The sequence below is a fragment of the Hirundo rustica genome, chromosome 14 (genome assembly GCF_015227805.2).
Source record: "Hirundo rustica isolate bHirRus1 chromosome 14, bHirRus1.pri.v3, whole genome shotgun sequence".
Lineage (NCBI taxonomy): Eukaryota > Metazoa > Chordata > Aves > Passeriformes > Hirundinidae > Hirundo > Hirundo rustica.
In genome coordinates this window covers 7,332,954-7,355,402 of record NC_053463.1, presented here as the reverse complement: position 1 = coordinate 7,355,402, position 22,449 = coordinate 7,332,954, and the positions used below count along the sequence as shown (strand labels likewise).

General features: G+C 42.5%; 1 protein-coding gene across 2 annotated transcripts in view; it reads right to left on the bottom strand.

Moving 5' to 3' along the window:
- The window catches only part of ADAMTS2 (ADAM metallopeptidase with thrombospondin type 1 motif 2), a 174,610-nt gene that overhangs the window by 6,120 nt on the left and 146,041 nt on the right, over positions 1–22,449 (bottom strand). For both annotated transcript variants that reach the window (XM_040078471.1, XM_040078472.1), the window contains 11 exons: positions 18,384–18,529; positions 16,786–16,961; positions 12,820–12,953; positions 11,905–12,028; positions 11,206–11,286; positions 9,554–9,717; positions 8,260–8,410; positions 6,924–7,056; positions 4,450–4,657; positions 3,969–4,098; positions 2,865–2,954 (listed from right to left, as the gene is read on the bottom strand). In XM_040078471.1, coding sequence (XP_039934405.1) covers positions 2,865–2,954; positions 3,969–4,098; positions 4,450–4,657; positions 6,924–7,056; positions 8,260–8,410; positions 9,554–9,717; positions 11,206–11,286; positions 11,905–12,028; positions 12,820–12,953; positions 16,786–16,961; positions 18,384–18,529 — 1,537 coding nt within the window. The remainder of the gene's footprint in view (positions 1–2,864; positions 2,955–3,968; positions 4,099–4,449; positions 4,658–6,923; positions 7,057–8,259; positions 8,411–9,553; positions 9,718–11,205; positions 11,287–11,904; positions 12,029–12,819; positions 12,954–16,785; positions 16,962–18,383; positions 18,530–22,449) is intronic.

Below are 22,449 nucleotides of genomic sequence, written 5' to 3'. Positions count from 1 at the left end.
GCTCTCAGCCTGACCTGGGGCTCACATTTCACCCCCCTGCTACGAGCACTGGCTTGTGGCAGCACCCTGACAGCAAAGGAGAGAAGCAGAGCAGGTTCAGAGATACCAAGGGGATTTGGAAAGCGTAGGTGCCACCTCTTCACTCATCCTCAGTTAACAAAACAGGGCATCGTGGGTGTTTCATTGGCAAACATATCAGTCTAAAATAAACTAATAGCTGCTGCTGCTGCTGCTGCTTTAAAATGCTAGTGCTGGCTGAGGCAGGTGAAAACACCTCCTGTACCTTGTATCTATGCCCTGGTTGTTGCTTTTGTTGCAGAAAAGAAAAAAACCTAGTTCCTGCTTTAGAATGTGTTGAGTAATCTTCATATTTTTCAAATGCTAAACTGAAATACTGCTGGAGATTAGGAATGACTCCCTCCTTAGGAACCTAAGAATAGTACCTTGGTTTTGGAGAGATTTTCAAACCAGCCTTTAAGAGCTGGAGCTCTTCATACCTGCATGCATAGCTCCATACAAAAGCCTGCATGTGCCTATATAATTTATAGATATTTTTACACACCCCATAAGAGACCCCTTTGAACATTCTGCCTTGTGGCATGACCGTTATGCACGTTCCTCCAAATGGCTTCCATAATAAAAGCCAACAGATGTAATATTTAAATGTGGTTTTAACAAGGCAGGTCTGTTCTTGTAAGAATCAGTAATAGCACCTTTAGAAAAATGCCTTTTTTCCGAACAAAATTATGGAATGTCAGGTTAACAATACATGGAAATAAAACTGCATTATGTAATAAGTTTAGTGACATCTGATAAGTTATATAAATAAACTCTGCAACTTCTCAATGCCAGAATGAAATTTTGATCCTCTGTCCAAACCAAAATATCCAGATTTGCTGAACTTTTATTTATTTTTACTTGCAGTATGCATGACAGACTGGAAGTATATATTCAAAACATCAGTAAGAAAAAAATAAATCAGTTTCACAGTCACTTTGGTACACATTAGTCTCATAAAAAAATATTGAAAAGCAAACTGAATTGGCACATCTTTAATATTATGTTAAATACATACAAAACACTAATAAAATATCCCTGATAAACCAAAGTGCATATAGACATAGTGCACAATGCCCAGATACCTTATTGCACCATTCTCTATAGCCACCCATCTCTTGAAACATCACTAAACATTGTCTATTTAAAGGTAACAGTCATGAATATATTTATACAATTAAACACCGATTATTTTACATAACAGTATTCAGTGCCAGATACGTGTCTTTGCTTTTTCACCTTGTCATGTAAATTGTTAACATGTTTCAGGAAATATTAACAGCAAAATTTAAATATGTGATCACATGATAATGACAAGTTTGAAGTGCTACACTGTTGACGACCCAAAGATTCAAAAATGCCACTTTTCCAAAAATTATGATCAAAGCAATAAGGTAGTAATTTGCTCCAAGACTGCAGTTTTACATTTCTGCTATTGGTACTGACTGTCACAAAGAAGTTTATGACTTCTGAATTCCAGATCTTCAACGCAAACACGGAAGGAGAAGCACGAATGCCAGTTAAATTTCAGAAAGTCAGGCCACAATCCTGTCTCAATGAAGATATGGATATGCACTGTGCAAATCAACCTCCAATTAAATTTACTGCCTTCCAATAGTTATCGTTCAAGTAAAAACACTCCATATGAAGATCAACTCAAGGTACCAGTGTACTGTTCATATTTAAAGCTGGATCTGGTAAATTAATGCCATTCACATTTCAACATTAAGGCATTTTTCTAAAATTCATCTCCTAAGCAAAAAAAGCAATAAAAATTGAGGTAATTCTGTAGTAGTTCACACTGTTATGTTTGCCAGTTGACACATCTAAGAGCACACACGCACACACACACACACACAACCATACCAGTCAAGTCAGACACGCACATGGTGAAAAAGACCAAAGATGTAATGAGTATAAACAGCTCCATGCTGAGCAGCTGGAGACATCGTAGTCAATGAAAACATCATATTGCCTCTGTCACGTTAAGAAAAACACCACCATGCCACCTTCACCATGGACCATGCCTGTTCTGCTTTGGGCTGTTTCTAAAGTGGAAATACGCAAAACTGGCAAAAACTGTGCAATGGAAAAAATGAACGCGGCTTTTCTCGAGGAAAACCCACCAAATGACCACCGGGAGTCTGGCGAGAGCAACGGCATCAGAGCAGCAAGGAAAGTACCCACAGAAACTCAGCTCCTGCTTCCCAGTGAGCCCTCCCCGGGTCACAAACATAAAGGTGAGGGTCAGGAATAAAAAATGAGCAGTAAGGGTGAGGAAAGCAACAGCACCACAAAGGAACATGGAATGAAAAAATTCTTCCACTCATCAGACTACCCTGTCAGCGAACTGAAACCAGAGAGTTACGAGATTTCGGGTTTTTAGGTAAAGGAGAACTTTAGCACTACAAGGTGTCATTATTGTGATGTGATCACATTCACAATAAGTTCTCAGTTTTGCTATCAAACTGAACATCAGGAACCAGTACGAGCCTTTTTTCACCACCATCAAGCAACAAGCAAACCGATCCCAGCTCCCTTTCAAAGGACTGCAACATACTGTGGAGATCCAACTTCACACATCCAACACTTCAAGACCTCCACCACCAGTGCTACGCAAGCTCCAGAGAAGAAAGACACCGAGCACCAAGTGCCTGGTGTGAAAAACAGATTCAGCCCAAGATTTTAAACTTGGCAAAGTCAAGGGAACTTTCCGCATAGAGAGAAGAAGAGAGCAAAAGGCAAAGTCCACATTCGATGTGGCATGCATTTAGGGGCAAAGGCAGAGTTATAAATGGGTCTTTTACTTGAAGATATTTTCTGGATGGGGTAGTCTGGATCGGGTCTTGACAGCCATTGTATCATGTAGGTTTTCTTTGAAGGATCAGAAACGTTTCCTTGAATAGAGGAAAAAAAAAAGATGCAACACAACATTATGTTAGGCAGCATTAAATTGTTGCCCTGTCAGAAGGGGACAAGCTCAGAGAGTGAGTGGGCTCCAGTTGTGAAGGAGCCCAGGGAAGGGTTACAAGCAAACTGTGTCATTTTGGGCAAAAGGTGCTGTTTGGGGAGGTTGCTACAACTTGTGCCCAGCACTTCACAGCCAACACTGAAGACAGCCCAAGGGCCAATTCTCCAGCAGCACTTCTCATGGCAGTGTCACACATCCCCAGAGACATGCAGTCTAATTTAGTTGCAGTGCCTCATTAAAATCTTTGTATTGGAGACTATAATTGACAGCTTGCTTCTAATTAATTAGAAATCAAAAGCTACCCTGAGAAATACATCAGGAAAAAAGAGAAAAATATGAATTACTTAATAATACAAATATGTGGAACGATCTCAAAAGTATAATTTGCAAACAGCTGAAAAGCTAACAAGGATAAAGGCCTTATTGCCCCGGACTAAGCAGGAACAAATTAATTACAGCTTCTAAAAACTGAGTTAGATAACTCCTGCAGATAACTTGTGTTTGATGGAATGAAAAAGAGGTGGGGAAAGCAGAGGCATCCTTGGTTAGCCACAGCCCAGCAGCCCCTGGCCAAGCCCCACAGGTCTCAGGGTGCAGGGCTGGACTCAGGCACTGCTGCTCTCCCAGGGCAGCTGTTGGCTGCTGGCCACATCCAGCCATCAGCAATGTGCTGAGGTCTGCCTCAGACTCTCAGGCTGTCCTGGGCCAAGCAGTGCTCCCCAGCAGGGGAAGAGTGCCCAAGAAGCCCATCAGCCACACAGCAGCTCCACAAATTCTACTCAAAACAGGGACTATGGAGAAGTGCCCCCCGCGCCCCCCCAGGCAGATGTAGCACACAAGTATCGATTCACTGAAGGCATTGCAAATGAATGAAAAAATAAATAAAAAAATAATATTTTTTTTCCACAAGTAATAGAAGCTATGGAAGACAAGCCCTTACTGGGACATGGAGGTAGTCTGCAAATCCTGACAGTCTCTGGTTTATTCTCCTTGCACAGGCCGATGGCGTTGTCCCTGGTCCGGCACAGGACCGGGCGATCCTGGGTGCCGTTGCCACAGCTGACAGAGCACTGAAAGGACAGGCAGCAGTTACCCCCCAGCCACCCTCTGGAAACAACAGATCAGAAATTAGCTTCTCCGTTTTCAACTGCCCTTGATTTGAGCCGACCTGGTACATTATTTGAGTCACTGCAGTACCGACAGTAATGAAGCAGGAGGGAGAGCCACTCACTGCTCCTTGTGGTACACCAGTAACTGTGGAATACTCCAAGACTGAGCTATGGTGGAGCAATAAACAACTGTGCATGAGAGCCATCTATTCACAGAGCCACCTATTCACAAATACAGGGGTGACATTTCTTGTCATGCTCATTCCACCCAGTCAGAAATCAGTTGTTTGAGACCTCCAGAAAGAGACTGACCTGTGACCAGGGTCCTATTCTCCACTGTGCTGGGCACAGCTCCCTGTTGCAGGGCCTCCTGCCCTCTGGGCGGTCGTTGTTGCAGTACTTGGTGTGGACAGAGCGATTTGTGTTGTCGTGCAGGGGCTGGATGCAGCGCACAGACCGCACCTGGTACCCTGTCTTCCCGCAAGATTTGCTGCAAGGCTCCCATTCTCCTGTAACCCATCTGGGTTAGTGAAAAGAGAGTAGAGCAGAGTAAAATTCAAACTGTTGATCTTTAACTCTTAAACACGGGTTTAACATGATAATGCTAGTTCTAACATGGAAAAAATGGAGAAGATATGAAAAAAATATAAGCAGTTATGGTGAGGGTTATTTGAGTGCCCCTGAAATATCATTAATGAGACCCAGATCTTCAATATTACTCTTTCTCATCAACTCCAAGGTAAGTATTATTCTTACTTTGTTGTATTTGCTCTGATTTTAAGCTGTCCTTTCCAAGACTGCACATAAAAATATGGTTGCTTTTATGTCAAAAGCAGCCACCCAAGGGTGCTGCTGAGCTTCCCAGGTCTGGGTGCATGAGATGTGCCTTGTCTCCTAATGCAGCATGAACCACCTGGCTCCCATAGGAGTGAAGCCAAAACATCTGGGCTGGAAATGGAGCTCCTGCCTGGCCCACATCTGGGCACTCCATGGACCATATCCCTGGACATGTTAGACTCAGTCTGTGGAGTCATTGGCAAACCCAGGGCTGTGAGTGCTGAGCTTGGGCAGATCAGGGTCCTCATCATCATTAATGTTTGGTTTGGGGGAAGGCAACACTCCACTGAAATCCAGGAAATTTGAGTTCATAATTTCTAAATTAGTTTGGCCACTGAGAAATGATATCTACAATTTGTAATGTGGCGTAGTTGAAACCCTCACTGATCACCCAAACCGAGTCATGAATTACAGCTACAAATTGTAAAGAACTTAAAGAACAACAGGGAGAGACAGTACCAAAGGAAATTTATCCATACTAGTGAAAGCTACTTAATTATAACTACTGGTCATAATTAAGTGAAGACATACAGCAGTCTATAAATATTTACAGAGTGGAAAGATCTGCAAGATGGAAATATTGCTCCACGTAAACAGCATTCATGGGATAAACTTAACCAAAAATATACACAGTCTGGAGAAACACCCTGAGCTTGGAGGAATTGTCCTAAAGTACTCATAAAATCCTGAGTTTGGAAATGGTCAAAAAGTAGTAAAAGGCACTGCACTGCACATTCCAGTTAAACAGAAAATAACAATTTCTTCCAACTTTGTCTTTGTAACTTACAGAAATCACACAGCTATGAAGAAAGGCAAGAGCTGTGGAGCCATGAATTCTGAGGTGACTTCTGAGACAAAGATGAGTTGTTCCCAGAAGTGAAGAAGCGGCATATTAGTGTAGTGGGTGTCCCAGAGCTTTGTAAAACCCCTTTATAATTGCCTCTCCTATGTACAAGAGCAAAACGCTTGGATGACATTCTATGGAAACAGAGCTAACTGAAACTTCAGGGTTCCAAGTACAATTTAGGATCCTATTGAGTCTTTGTAGTACCTGGGCCCAATTATATTTGCAGCTGAGGATACAGTCCTTTCCAGAGAGCCTCAGATATGGTTAGGTCATTACTTCAGTTTTCCAACAAATAAACATTCAACTCCGACCCATGCAGTTTATGGGGCACAGTTTCTTGCCTTTTCTCTCTTCCATTTTTTTTTTTTTTTTTTTTTTTTTTTTTCCCCGAAAGGAAGTTAGGAAATATTGTGTGGTATGTTCTATTTATTTGCTCTGATTCCTGGAACCTATACTTGGTCCCCAGGGATAAAGGCTGGGATCAACATATTCCCTTCTTGTTACAGTAGTAGCACAAAGAATATATTAGTCCTACATGTGGCAGGAATAACCTGCTGCCAGTCAAAAAAAATCACCTGTGAAATGTGAATTAAAATATTTATAACACTTGACTATGTAGAGCAGAAATGAAGGTACGACAGGCATTTCAGGCTGTACAAGGGCAGCCAGAGAAATCTAATGGGTCAAATATTTTCCCTGTGTTTAAATGTCCAAAAATATGTTGTGAACTTTATGAAGATTTGGATTTGAGAGACTGGATGACATCGATTGTCTTCTGTAGCACTCTGTACATTTGTTCTGACATGGTTAACTCACACTGTGTAAAATTCGCTGGTATAAATGGAATTTATGTCTATTTTGTATCACCTCAAGAAGGCCTGAACACAAACATCTGGATCAGGACAGCACTTCTTTTCTAATCCAACTTATTTCATAAGTCATAGGAACCAGTAACCACAGAAAGAACATTTCTACGAGAAGAACAGAACATGAGATCCTCACAGCCATGGGTCTCTGTAATGGCCATGAAGCTAAAGCCACCTTCCTTGAGGTGACAATGCTGGCTGGGTGTGATGCCCCCTGCACCTCCAGGGATGCTTACATGGGCTGGGAGCACTCCTGGAGGTTGCACACCCTGCGGATGGGTTTGGGCTTCTGGATCAGCTCGCAGTAGCTCCGATGAACCATCTTGTGATCTGTCTTCCTGCGGCAGCCGTACTTGGTGAACTGGTAGCCTGGGAAAACACACCGCTCTTACTCTCAGCCCTGGCAGATCTCACAGAGGGCTCGAGTTTCAGATTAACTGCGCAAATTCTGTCAAGGGTTGCAGTAGGAACTACAGATAAACATGCTACCAAAGGAAGAGCAAGCTGCATTGAATAAACACTTGCTACGCAAATTTAACATAAAAAATTGCTCATTCCCTATACTTTTCACTCCTTTAATCACAGAATCACTAGGTTGGAAGAGACCTCCAAGACTGAGTCCAACCCACACCCTAAGACCTCAAATAACCATGGCACCAAGTGCTGCATCCAATCTTTTTATAAACAGATGCAGGGATGGTGACTCCACCACCTCCCTGGGCAGAAAATTCCAGTATTTTATCACTCTTTCTGTAAAAAACTTTTTCTTGATGTCCAACATGTATTTCCCTTGGCACAGCTTAAGACTGCGTCCTCTCGTTCTGTCAGAGCTGCCTGAAGAAAGAGACCAACCCCAGCTGACCACAGCCACCTTCAAGGAGTTGTGGAAAGTGACAAGGTCACCTTTGAGTCTCCTTTTCTCCAGGCTGAACAACCCCAGCTCCCTCAGCCGTTCCTCACAGGGTTTGTGTCCCAAGCCCCTCACCAGCCCCATTGACTCCTCTGGATGCGCTCAAGGGTCTCAATGTCCATCCTAAACTGAGGCGTCAGAGCTGGACACAGCACTCAAGGTGCAGCTCCACCATGAAAATAACATTTAAATAACATTTAAATAACATTTAAATAATATTTACTGAAAATAACAGCCATATCTAGCATCTCAAAAACATTCCGCAAGCCTGCCCAGCCACAACCCAATGCTGCAACCTGACCGTCAGCCTGGGGAACAGCATCAGCACTCATATCTGGCCCCAAAAAGGAGTCTGACACTGCAAAGGCCACATCACTGGATGTGGATTTACAAAGGCTTGCCCCATGGGACCTTGAGTTTCGGCACCTTCACAGCTTGGAGTCCCTCATCCAAATCTTGCACATTTGTACAATTCTTCAGTTTCATAACCATAAATCAGAAATTAACCAGCCCAGATCTACCCCAAAACCATTTAAGTCAGGTTTTAACACCATTCACTATTTATTTATCTATTACTTAAATAAAACTCCTCCCATACTCTGGTCTCCCTAATGTCTCGTGGCAATGAATGAATTTTGAATGACCTGTGGTTTTGTTTTTACCTCCTCCACAAGGCTTTGAACACTGGGACCATTTCTTCAAAGCCCATTCGTATGAATCTTCCACAACATTATTGTTATCTACATTCAAGGAATCTTCATGGATCATGTACTTGTAAGTCAAAGATATCTTGGCACCACCATGAGGAATCACCTAATAAGCAAAGTAGATGTTAGCAAAAAAAGATATGAGAGACTGATATCAGGAGCTCGGTGAGATGATGTGAAATACTGATCGTGGCTCACATATAAAAACATCCCCAGAGCGATTTCAACCTTTTAGCTGCACTCAACACATTTTTTCCCTGATGAAAAATTATCTCCATCCTTATGACACAGAGTTTCTAAATTGCATATTAAGAAAGACTGTTGTTGATTTAGACTTATTTTCCTTGCCAGCATTGGACTGACATAATGATACTAAATTTTTTCCATATCCCATCACAAAGGAAGGAAATTTTGTACTGAAATGATAACGGATAGTTCCACTAAAAGACAAAGCAAATTCAACTGCAGAAATAAGTGAAAGCAGCAAAGAAAATTGCTTCTATTTCTGATAAAACACAAATATTCTTATGATAATCCCAGAATTCTGCAAAGCTTTTTACTTAATCTTGACAGAAATATAAACTATTTAGAAAGAAGGTTTTGTTATCAAACTGCACTAAGACAAATGCAAGAAAATAGAACTCAGTGTGCACAAAGTGCAAAATATTGGTCCTTTGGAGACATAATATTTATACTTTCTTTGAAGTCCAGTTGGTGTAGATCAACACATTACAGTTGTTTTCAGAGGGATTCTAAACCAACTTACCCTGCTAATTGAAGTATATTGTTTGTGAGTTTGCAGTGAAAAAGGAATATATTTGGGTGGCTTTGGGAACTGAACTATTTTGCCCTGAAAAGGGGAACCAGGAAGCACAGGAATCCTGCTACTGCCTTTGCAGGATACATTTTCAAAACATGGATGGGAGAAGGAACTATTAGATCTAGCTGATACGAACCACTTTTTTTGATTGGTGTTCACATGTCAGATAGGATAAGTAAGCTGCAATCTTTACTCAGTGGCTGATTGCTACGCCATCCACAGGAAATAATCAGGACAGCTGGTAGCTCAACACATAACCCTGAATTATAACAGCTCTCATACACGGCAATGCATTGGGAGAAAGGAATTAAAATACATCTTCTATTGTCTTATAATTGAAGCAGATGTCTTCCTGTAACTCACATGAGGAATCTGAATGATATGCTACCCCATTATGGCTGTGTGGAAGGTGGTTTTCATTTGACTTACCAGAATAACTATTCCATTACGCAGCGGCCCCATGGTCTGCACCGTTTCTCTATCGTCATCATTCCGATATTCCCACTCCACACCCATGTCAATAAATACTTTGGAGTCTGGCACATAGTTGTCTTCACTTAGAATGAATTTCCCTGTTTCACGATTTTTAATAGCTGGGAACAACACAAGAAAAGTGAATTTGCGGGGTTTGTTTCTCATCTCCAGTTTTGTTCTGCTTGTGTCCCAGTGGACAAAGCTGAAAAGGCCGGTGTGCATTTTCCCTCTGCTCGCTCACAGGTTTGAAAAGATTTTTTCAGGTGTTTCACTGAACTGTCAATGCTTTTCTGCTCAGCTCCAAGAATATCAGTTGTCTTTTTTTTTTTCCTTTTCCATAGCCTGCCTTGCCAGAGAAATGAGGCCAATGCAGCTGCACCACAGGGGTTCAGCTGCCTGGTCCCATATAACAACTTCTGAATCCACTGGCCAAATCCAAGCCAATTTGAGAGCCAGTGGGGGTCCCAGAGCTATTCAGCTCTTTCATATGTTGTAAGGCAGCTCAGGGGGCTGTTACTGCTCCATCAGAGAAAGGCTACTGAGGTAGCCCCCAGCAGGTCCCCACAGTGAGAGAGAGAGACACTAGAAACAGCATTAATTCTCCTGCTCAGATCCAGCCCTGACACCAACACAGCCCTGTTAAACTCCTGCTGCTCTGCAGGCACCTGCCACTGCACACACAGCCCGGTTCCTCTCTTCAGCTCTCACCAGCTCCATCCTTCACCTGGAGAGACTTCACCCACCTTTGCATGAGGACAGATTTCCACTTCAGATGGAAAATTTACCCTCCTCATTAGAAGAAGCAGAGACTATTTATGTAACACCAGATTTTCGCTCCATTCTCTCTCTGGCAGCCACCTGAGCATCCTGCTCCCTCAGCAGTGGCCTCGACAGTGAGCCAGCTGTCCAGGTGCACAGCACTCACCCCACCCTGACAGAACTGTGTCTGAACAAGGATTGCTCCCTGATCCAGAGGACCAGGCTGCCCTGAGCAGCAAGGGAAGCATTCACTGGGGAGAAGCTGGGATGACTCATAATAATTAGCAGACCATTCCCTGTGAATCCACTTCCAATTAATAGCAGCCTACTAGTCACTGCTTCCCATTGATCACAGGGCCCGGGAAGGAGTGGATTTCCATTGCTTCCTAAACTGCTGGATTGATTTTACAGCCTCATGTCAATACTGTTAGCAGCAGGGCAGAATCTGCAACAGATCTGGATGTAGCTGGGAAATTACTGAGGGTGGGAAGCATGAATGATGCATACAAAGGCCATAGAATGGTTTGAGTTGAAAGGGATTTTGAAGATCATCTACTTCCACCCCCCCAAAGCCAATGTACTGCATCCCATAAAGCAACTCAGTGCCTCTTCCAGCAGCTTTCACACATGCACATACCAACACGGAGATCTGGCTGGGACACCCTGATGTATAGCACAGGGAAATCAAATTGCCAAACAAGTTTCCTAATTTAACATATTTAGAGAAAGTACATGGTGTGGGCGGGTAATGGGTAAACAAATGTATAAACACATTGTCAGTCTCCAGAGACAAAAATAAACACCAGAAAAAATTACTCTGACTGAAAATTTTCCTACTTGTTACTTACCGAGATGATGAGTGGTGGCATCTGTTTCCTGTATAAGTAAATGTCTTGCACCAGCAGGAATTTCAAACATCTTAACGTACCCTGTATTGAGGTATTTGAAAAGATAGTTATGGATTAATATGCCACAAACAGGGAGGCTTTTTCTTAGGTTTTTAAATAAATATTATTTTCTGAAAGCAGGGTGTATTGAACAAGATGAACCAAATCCAGCATTATTCCCATTCCCATTTCTGTGCCAGGTGACGGAACATAACAGGGGCAAAGGGCTTTGGGTCAGAAGAAAGGTGCCTGAAGTAGCATCAACAGACTTTGCTTCAGACAGAAATGGGCTTTAAGTGCCACCCAGGGAGACCACACAACCTCCTGCCTGACAGTGCCTGATGACGACAGGTGACTGCAGCACTGGACTGACAGAGCAGCTGGCTGACATCAGCAGAACAAGTCCACAGCTCTCCAACAAGGAGCAGGGAAGCCCTCTCCAATGCATGCACAGGCCTTAGTATCAGCAGCTTTAACTGCTCACTGGACAGAAATCTTATTTTCGAATTATAAACACATTTGGAAGTAAGTCCAGATTGCTTATTAGAATTAATGATGCAGCAAATGATTTGTAATTGTCCTGGTACTTTCCATGAAACATAAGAGATCAAGAAAAAATAGCCTGAATTCCCCAGGACAAACCACACTGGATATACTGACCTTGTTTTTTTGGTACTTTTGAAAATGTTCTTTTCACCACTTTGCAGTGGGAATTATCTCCTCCACAGACACCACACTTATCTTCCTGCTTCGTGGAACCTATGACCCTGTCACACCCAACTTTCTGTGCACAAAATAGAGAAACAGTCATTTATCCACTCTTCAGTTCAAATGAGCCTTCACTTTACATGTCAACCCCCAGATCCTGCTTCAGCAAAGCAGCACACCTCGTAGTATTCTGTTGGAAGATCAACACCTAAACAGATTTTAATACTTCCAGTTCCTATAATAGCTGTCAACTGGGTGGTTATATTTTTATATTATGCAACACAGTGTTTCTCTTACTGAAAAAAAGCTGCATAGTTAAGGAAAAGCTCTTAAGCCTCAGCTTATCTTAAGACAGATACTTAAATTCCAGGAAAATCTAGGCATCTATTTGGGGATAAGCACCTCCACCAGTATTTGGCTAGTCAGAGACTAACTACTTTGAAAGATGACCTGCAGCATACCCCAACTTAGAGGAACTGTCATTGATTTTTTAAAAATAGCACAAGAGAATGCATGTCAGCCATATCCTAACACCACTTTCCTTGAAAGCTGCTGTGCATTCCTATCTCATTGTACATTTCACCCCCACTAAACCTCGGCAGGGAGAGCTTTCCTTGAAAGCTAACTGTAATAGTTTATCTTAAAATACTGCATGAGATATTACTTGTGTAGGTAGGTGCTTTTGGAACCGAGTCACATGCATGGCAACTGTGAATATCACACATAATATTGTGACAATGATCCTAATGAAATCTCCTTATTGCCCAAAGTGTTGTTATAGTTAGTCACTCTCTTCGAGAAACACTCGAGGTACAATTTGAATTGTTTTCACAATACTGGGCTCTGAAGAAGCCCCCAGACACTTACGAGGCAGTCGCCCCTCACGCAGATGCTGTAAGCATCCTTGTAGGAGCAGCGGGTCCCGTCGTGCACCATCCTTTTCATGTACACCACATCCCCTGTCTCCTTCGATTCACAGTACAGGTGGCACCTCTCCTTGGCTGAAAAATAAAACGACCCAAATTGTGCGTGCTCAGCTCTCGCAGTTTAGCTGCTGACGTTGTGACCGGCGCTTTCAGCAGTGCTGGCTCTCCCTTCTTCCTTGCACACATCACAGAGCCCAACGTGGTACCCATAAATCATTGATGCTTATCCCCTTTGAAAAATCCTGTGATCTCTTGGAAAATGTTGAATCATAAAGCATCCATGTGTCACCATTAGGAGACAGGCTTAAAAATACGAGATCATTGACTTTGATGGGGGGACCTCTTTAATCCTTTGCAGATGATGCAATCTGGCAGAGCACTCCTCAGCTTCACAACTACCTGTGGGAGAAGCTGGTTTCTCCTGCATTCTACTTAAATGAAAAAAAGCCAAAGTAATTTTCCCATTAAATGCAGCTGTTTGACACTGAGTGAACCTGGCATCCAAAATTTCTTCAGAGACAGCTGGGCCATAGCATTTCATCTTAACCACAAAGTTAATTTTCCCTCATGGTTGTACTTGTATTTATGATAATTTAAACCATTAAACGAGATGTCAAAAAGATTCAGACAAAAACGATTTTTTTTTACTGCTAACATATGCACAAACAGCCAGACAAGAGGTATTTTCTCTAATCTGTTCCAAAGAGCTAAGAACAAAAAATAAAGCTGAAAATGACTAGTCAGTGGCTGAATAAAGTTGTATTCCACTATTGTATTTCATTTTATCCATGTCTCTTGCTGTCCTCAGCCCCATAATAGGATTCACTATGCTTTCCTTGGCACTGAAGAGCAGATGGCCTTTCTTCTAATGAAACAAATAGAGATTGTGCTATTTTAACATGATTAATAGTTAGAATGATTTTTCCCACCATTTAAAACTATAACGACCTTTCCATTATAGCAGTTCAACTGAAATAAATCTTCACAGGCCCTTTGCATTTTTCCCCTGAACAGTTCCATGGCCTCTGCCCTCTTTTTATAAAATCCTTGTTATTGCTGTTGATGTCCTCAAGGCCACTGGGTATTGGTACATCAGAGACCTTTGTTACTGCTCCCAAACCATGCAGAGAAGTCATGCTAAGAATTCAGGCTCTAGTCTATTAAAACAGGTAAATTTTTGGTGCAAATTCTTAATGGGAGACTATTAAGATCATAATAATGACAGACTTACTGTATATGTTAGAAACACGAAGCTGTGCACAAGAAAGATGTGCACACACCACCCCTGGGTATGCACCCACCCCCAGCCCACACATACCACGCATTCACTGCATGTGATTAAATGAAAATACCAGCAGGTCTGACTGGGTGCCAACAACTCTGTACAAGGGCTTTATTTTAGAGATGGTTCTGCTCCCATTGCTCCATGGGAACAGTAACTGTGCAAGAGCTGTTAAATTAGACCTCGCTATTGCAAAGAATTGTTTCCTTCCTATTCACTGGTGCTGGACACAGAGGAGGAGCAGGAGCATGGATGTGATGGTGTGCCTGTCCACTCCCTGCTCTCTGAGTCCTTCTCATCTAACTGAGGCTGGGAGCTCATAGCCAGAGTCTCTCCCTGCTGCCCTGGCAGACGCAAAGTGCAGGAGTCTGTGAGCCTGGGGGGTGAGGACGTGGGGGGCTCAGAGGGCCTGGAACAGGAGACAGGCCATGGCACAACGGGGCATGGGATGCTCAAGGACACACTGGGGTGTACCCCATCTCAGTGGCTTTTCTCTGCCCACACCATGAAGCACTCCTCTCTGTTCTTATGCCCTGCACAATGTGTCAGACACGTCCAGCTGAGCTGCCTGTGAAGTGTATGGATTTATGTCACTTCTGAGCCACAACTGCATTATCCTCACAAGTATGTCACTGATATGCCTTATCCTTACAAAAGGGAGCTTTGAATAGATCGAAGTTCAAGCCTAAGCTTGTCTCTGGCCTTGTTTTCACACAAAAGCTGTTCCCTCTAATAACCCTGCACAGGTAAATGTAACTCTCAAGGTGTCTGCAGTTATACCACAGTTATATTGGAAACCAGCAGTGCCCAGGGATCGGTGTTCAGACATCAATGAGTTGGTTTCTGACCCAGAAGCCATTGAATTTAATTGAAAAAAATCGGATTTGTTTCACTGGTCTTTGCAGAAGAGTGCTCCAATGACTAAAGCATAAGCAAAGGTCCTGTCTTCATCCCTTCACTCTGTGCCAGCAAAGCTATTTCATGAAATTAAGCTGTGAGGCTGTGTCTGTGCCTTTGAAAATCCCAGACTGACCAAGATGGCATGAAAGGAATGAGGGAACTCTGAGAATTGTTTGGGAAGAAAGTCAGGCAAATTAATTATAAGGAATTTGCTATTAATTTCTGGCAGAAATTGTACTGGAATGCAAAGTGATTCACCCAAAGTGACCCTTCCCCTCCCAGTGACGGGAGCTGGGCTGAGGATGGGGTGGGTGCCCAGAACCTGCCCCTTGCCAGGCCAACCCTGCCCTCGAGAATTTGTCATTCAAGTGAAGTGACAGGGTTCAAAACCAGGGAGCAGCTCCCACTGCTCATTCAACAAGTTGAGACTCATTGCCCTCTGCCTTTTTGTTTGGTAAAACACTACAGTGTTCTTCTGGCAAGAGCTGCCGTGGCCCAAATCAACCAGCTGCACTTGCATTGACAGTTAAGCCGTGGCATTAACAGGAACTGGAACATTTTTGTTCTAGGAGATGATCTCTGTCAAGAGGCCACAACATGAGCCTGACCTTGCTGGCTGGGAGCCAACACCCACCCAACCCAACAGCTGCCTCCAACAGTGCCAGCAGCATTTGCAGGAAGACACAGGAACTAACTGGAAACTTTGCTCAGAATGTTCTCCCAGTTCCTCCTACACTGCAGCCTGGGGACTTCCAAAATCATGGCTGGAACTTGGTGTTTAATGGCTCTTAATGGACTGTAGAACTGTCAAGGATTTTTCAAAATATGTTCTAAAACTTTCTGGAATCTGCAACTTTCTGGCATCTGCAACTTTCTGTAGCAGTGAATTTCAAGATAACTAGATGCTTTGTACTAAGCCTTTCCTCTTACTTGTTTTAAATCTGCCACCCAATAATTTTATTTGATGTTCCCAGGCTCGTGTTATGAGAAACTCAATAATCATTCCATGTTCAGTCTCTTTGGGCCACTCACAACTTTGTAACTCTATCTTTTCAATCCACGTCCTTGCTTTTCCAGGGTGAAAAGTCCTGCTTTATCCAAACTCTCCTCATCCATAAGTCATTATTTCTGTTTGCTTTATTCTGGCCTGAGTTCAGCTGTGGGTTTTTTAGCAGCATGGGCAGCAGTGAGAGGTGCACAACCTGAGCTGCATTGGCTGGGTATTTAAAGTGCAGAGACAACGTGCAGGTACACGGGGCAGGTCAGTGTTCTCCACCTCTCTCTTCACAGTCAGTGAACTGATCTTTTCCTAAAGCCATTCCCAGCCTTTCTCTTCAGAGCCCAACACACACACCAGTTTTTACCCCCACATCCATATACCAGCATTCATTAAAACCAAACTTCCTTTGCCTTCTTGTGTCACTGAGTGCCACAAGGTCCTTCTGCAGCTCTCAGAGTGGGCCATCCTCCCACGCAAAACCATTCCCTTCTATCCCATGGTAAATCCATTACACAGCTGTCATTGGGGAACAGTGTCCAAAGTTTTTTGAAAATCCAAGTGCACTGTATAAATTGAATCACTCATACACTGATACTCACTGATCCCTCCAACTCCTAACAGATTTAGGAGGTGTGATTTCCCAGGAAGAACTTTTACCCCTCCTTATATAATTTTTACTCATATTTGCAACTGATTTTAGTTTTCACAGCAGAGTGGCTGCTCACCATCAACATGTTCATAGGGGAGCCAGTGGTGTTTGGTGTTCTGGTACTCAAAGTAAGGGTCCCACTGCCGGCACTGCTCCTCTCTGAAATCCTCAAAGTCCTTGGGACAGTCCTGGGTGTTGCACAGTTGGAACTCGTAGCTCGGCCCCACACACGTGCGGCCCCCGTTGGCAGGGCTGTGACAGGGAGAGAAACCCATGGTTAGTTTTGCCATTATTTCATTAATCACGTGTCTATCAAATCTTTTGAGGAGCAGCTTATTTCCCAGTCATGTCAGTAGGTACTTGATGAAGTCAGGGCTGAATTTCGGGTATGTAAAATACATATTTCCTTTCAAAACCCGCTGTCACTATTTAGCTGTTAAAAAGCAATTCCTGCAAGTAGAGGTTCAAAATACTTGATAAAGGCAAGAAAAGCCATTTTCTTGGTGTGGGCAGGAAAGGAAAGCACAGCAGAACCCATTGACATTCGCCCCTAATGCAGCAGCAAAGGCAGAACAGCCCAGCTCAGTGCTGTGCCCCCAGGCAGATGTGCAGCTGATCCCTGGCAGATCTGGCAATGCAGAGCTCAGGAACTGCAGCTGGGTTTTCATCCTCTTCCAGGAAACACAGAAAATGTTTTCAATAGTACATTAGGCTTTTCCTACATGCAAATGGGTTTTACAGCTAAAACTGTGCCCACAATTATAAAGGTCACTTCCCTGTTGCCAAATAATAAAGTCTGAAAAAAGAAACAGCAATTTTTTTCTTAACAGAACAGTTTCCATTGGAAAATGCTGCTTCATAAAACTCAATTTAAAAAAAAAATCAATGATAACATGATTTTCAATGCTAGTCAAGTTCAATTGCTTTATCAACAAACCAAGAAATTCAACATTAAAAGTATTATCCCTGTTAACATCCTTTAATTCTTTAAATTGAATTTGTTTTGTGACAATTGGACAACTATTTTAGTTCTTGCTGTTAAGATCCTGACATTTTATGATACCACGCTAAGATAGCAATAATTAGACATTTCATATAATTTGTATTAATTACACTTCCACTGTTACTGGAATGGAATCATTCTACATTATCTAGATGACCCATATGTAAGTTATTAAAGCGAGACAATTCAAAAATTCTTAAAAGTAACTTTAGGGAATATTCTGATCTCAGGAGCCTTGTTCCAACTTGGGATGAAAACACCTTGAAAATATTTTAAGACCTTGTTGCAATATCCTAAAAGGTAGATTAAAGAAAACTTTTTAAAAGCTTAAAAAAAAATCCAGTAAATCACTGCTATTATTTCATACTCACATTTTAAAATGAGATATATAGGACCCTAAAGCTTTACTTATGCTTTACACAGCACTGCATTAGCACTTTCAAGATCCTTGTGACTGCATAACCAGTTTAATGGATGGATAAACTGAGAAATAAAGATGATTCATGACTTGCTATGGGCCAAAAGTAGAATTTCTGACAACTTATGCTGTAGGTCAGATTTAACAAGCACCACTCAGCATCCTTTCCTGCGCTGCTGCACTGAGGATCATGCACTGAGGATCCTCCCCGTGCAGGCTCTGCACAGCAGTGGGACCCATGGGTGTCACTTACTGGGGGTTGTCACACTGCCGGGTCCTGTACTTCACCCCGGTGCCACACGTGCGGGAACAGGAGCCAAACTTGCTCCATGCCCCCCAGTGTCCATCCTGCTTCAGGATGTCTGGTGTGAGCCAGATGCAGTGACCTTTAAAGCAATGCTGAAAGAGAAAATCAGATGTCAGAATGATTCGTTGATTAACTTGCATCAGATGAGAAGCTGTGGTACCACACATTATTATTTTTGGCACAAGTTCTGGATTTTTTTCACCTCTCCAGTAGAAAGTAGAGGGACTTGCTGTCAGATTGTGCCCATGATCCCAAACTCACTCAGATTTTATAAACTTACATGTTCATTAGGCACAAGCGTGCATGCAAGTTTCAAGCCTAGCAAGATTGTTAAACTGTTCTCAGTGTTACATTTCCTCATCACCTGCCTGCAGCAGGGATATCATTTAAGGGAAATGGCAGAATCCCAAATCTTGGAGGCTAACAGTAACATCCTGCCTCCACTCTTGCCTGCAGCCTCTCCAGACAGCACTGTCAGGAGCTCTGGCCACAGCACCATCCTGCCCAGCCGCTCCCAAATCCACACACATATTCCTCTAATAAATGCAATTAGCAAAGTGTCAGAGACTTAAAGCAAGCTCACACTATGGACATTAATGTTATTAAATAAAAGCTTTTGCAGTGTCTCCCTGGAGATCTCATGGCAAACCTGACCAAATAACCAGGAGCCATTCCTTAGGGACAGCCCTGGACTGTTCATCACAACCTACCACACCTTCTCCTTTCTTTTACATGTTTTTAATACAGTCATTTTACAGCAGTTGAAACATAGAATTTGCTACATTCCACAAACCATTAAGGTATTTATTTTATTTCTTTAAGACTCTTCATAGCTCCAGTACTGATCATCTCTCCTTGTCATGTCCTGTTAAAGAAACCTGTCAATGCCTTTCCACCAATTTCTCCAGCCCTTAATGAAGGAATTTTTTTCTCAGCTGAAGTCACAAAGAATTATTCTCAAGGATCACAAGATCCTGGCCCCTTTCAGTACTATTTCTGCTTTCATAAAAGTCTACTGATGAAGTGTGGGTGCTGGAAAATATATTCCAGCAAACAAACGACTTTGCATGAGACTGTCACACTTTGTCTGCGTTAACGGTTACTGCTGGGATGAGAGCTCTGGCTCAGGAGCACAGATGGCTGCAACAACAAGTGAAATCAGTCACTTACTTTCCTTAACATTCAAGTCAACAACAACATTTTACACAGCTTAACAAGCCCTGGAATGCAGGAATTTGGCAGGCTGCACAAGACAAGCATATGGCTAAATGCATGCTGCCAGCAAAAACAAAATCAGAAGATACATAACAGGAGAGCGTTCTTGAGCATAGAGCGATTAGTGATCTGGAAGGCAAATCTAAAAGTGAAGGATAATCATTAATAATGCTGAATTTAAAGAGAGAATCATTAGTAGAATGGTGACAAGGCACAGCTTACTGATTCACTAATCTGCTCAGTGACTGGCTCCTTATTCATGCAATTTATTTTTGGGCTGATTTGATTGGACAAGGAGTAGAAGAGAGAGTAGAAATTAGGTTTCAACTATTTTTTCTTTCCCGTGACTTCAGATATTTGAAGTAAAAAACCTATGAAATACGTGAGCTACCACAAAGCCAATTATATCAATCCTGCTCCAGAGCTGTTATGGGCAGATTTTCCTTAGATGCTTGACAGAACAAGAGATAATTCAGCAAAGCATGAAAGAAATGCAAAATGCTAATATGTCCTTTGCTTTTTTTGGTTTAGAAGCTCAGGGTTCTACCCTTCAGGGACTGTTTACTTATGGCTTTAGAGAGGTTTGTTTGAACAAACAGTTGGAGTTGTGGGGCCCGCGCAGCCAGGGGACCATTCAGCAATGCGGGGGAAGTTGGCAGTGTTTCAGCTTGTCAATAGACATTTCAGCTGGGCTTGGAAGCAGATATGAAGTGACAGCTCCTGATCTGCGCTTGCTCACACATCCTTTTATCAGGCTGCTACATCTCTCAGGTGTAAGTTCCACAGCAGTGGCCAAATCCATTATAGGAGCCATTTAGCCTGTGTTCATTATGTGATGATCCAGAATCCAGTGCTTGGACTCATGGAGGAGAGGGAGAGATATGGAATGATACTGTATTTCTCAGCCTCTTTTCTCTGTTTTAGTCAGGAATAGCAGAATGTAGGTTTGCAACAACCTCTAACAAACCCCCTCTCTGACATCGAGACTGGTTCCTGAACTGGAAGGCAAACATGGAAAAGTGTTTTTGACTTTGCTGTGTAAAGGGAAAAGCAGCAGTGATTTTTAGTGGAGAAGCTGATCAGGTGCTGTTGTTGGGGAAGCTGAGGCAGAGCTATCTGGAAAGAAGCATTTGTGTAAAATGAGTTATCCCCAGCTCTGCCTTTTTTTGTGGATTAAAAGAAAGGGCCTTATAGAAAACAAAATTATTCACTAATGGATCTTACTCTGTGCAAATCCTTGCAAGAAAATGCCTGAGAAGATAACAACAGAGACAGAGCAATCTCCAGTGGAATAAAGGAAGTTAAAGCCAACCCTTCCTAGTGCTACTACATTAACTACGTAATGAGGTGGAAAAGAGCCAATTTCAAGCACTATTCCCTTCATAAACAGGGGGTTTCACTTAAAGAATGAAGCATATTAAAGAATTTTTTTTTAAATGAGAAAAAAATGGGTAAATGCAAATTGTTTTCTTAGTTGAAGACAAGATGAGTTCTTGCAGTCTCGCCTATTTTTCTGGCAAACAGGGCAGTCCAAAACAAGTGCAATTTCCAGGACAGGGAGCTTAAATTTCTTGCAGTAAAACATTCCACTGCTGTTTTCAGCAGTTCTTTGAAACAACTGCTGTGTATGCCAAAAAAAGAGCCAGTGTGTTCTTGTGGGCTTAACACATCTGCAAGTCAATTTTCCAAGAAAAGACTTGAAGATCTTCCGTGGGTATCTGTAACTATTTTATACTGGGCATCTCTGATCTCCTCACTTGATGCTCCAGTTTCTACCAAGTAACCCCTCATACTGCACCATGGCTGGGGGTGCTCAGTTCTCCTCACTCTCCTGAGGTCCCATCAGGAGGGGCTTATGTGTTTATTTATATTCCCCTATCACACACAGGCTGGCCCGTTCTGCTCCATCTGTTTGAGATAATTAGTTGCAAGGGATGAACTGAAAAGTTCCAACACTGAGGACTACTCTGAGGTAGCAAAAGTTTCTTCAGTGGAGAATCGAGAATTCTCCCAGTTTCTGTGGTGACTAACACAGCACACACTCACCCATCTGTCTCCTGTCTCCAAGAGAAGCTGAGGTCAGCTTTCTCAGTGGGAAATTAGCTGGATTGCTTTGAGTACACATTAGTGTTTTCAGAAACCTTTCTTCTTGGTCCATTTTTCTTCTCAAAAATATCTATTTATTTCAATATTTAATCATTCCCTTCCTTTCCTGACAGAGTAAAAAATCATTCCAAGTTTTACTCAGGTCATCTCATTAGCACAGTGCAAGCAAAGAGAAGACCTGCTAGGTTTGTGCTGGGTCCTTGGCACAGAAGCCAGATCCAAGAGCAACATCAGCTTGGTTGGCAGGGGCAGCTACCAGGCTCTTACCTCTCTCCAAGAAAAGAAAAAAAAAAAAAAAAAAAAAAGGAGGCTCAGGTGGTGCAAACCTTGATGCTAGTCACTGCAACAAGCAGATGGACTCAAGCATGTGATCTCCCTGCATGACTGACTCTGGGTTTTATTTCTACGCAGTTAGCTACTTCAGCTGACATAAATGTCTCCCCAGAAGAGCAGTATTTGTAAAAAAATGGCATAACAAAAACTGATGATAGATTCCTGAAGTTTGCCTGGATTCAGAAGCCTGAGGCTAATGGTAGAGCTGACAGAACGGTACACAAGTAAATAAATTATCAGCTGACAGCATATATTTTCTTTCAATCTACAGAATGCCGGGCAGGGTTAAACTTTGCACAGTTATGTCTTGTCTGCATGGTTTACTATAGCAATTTCTGGAATGTCTTTGACTCCACAG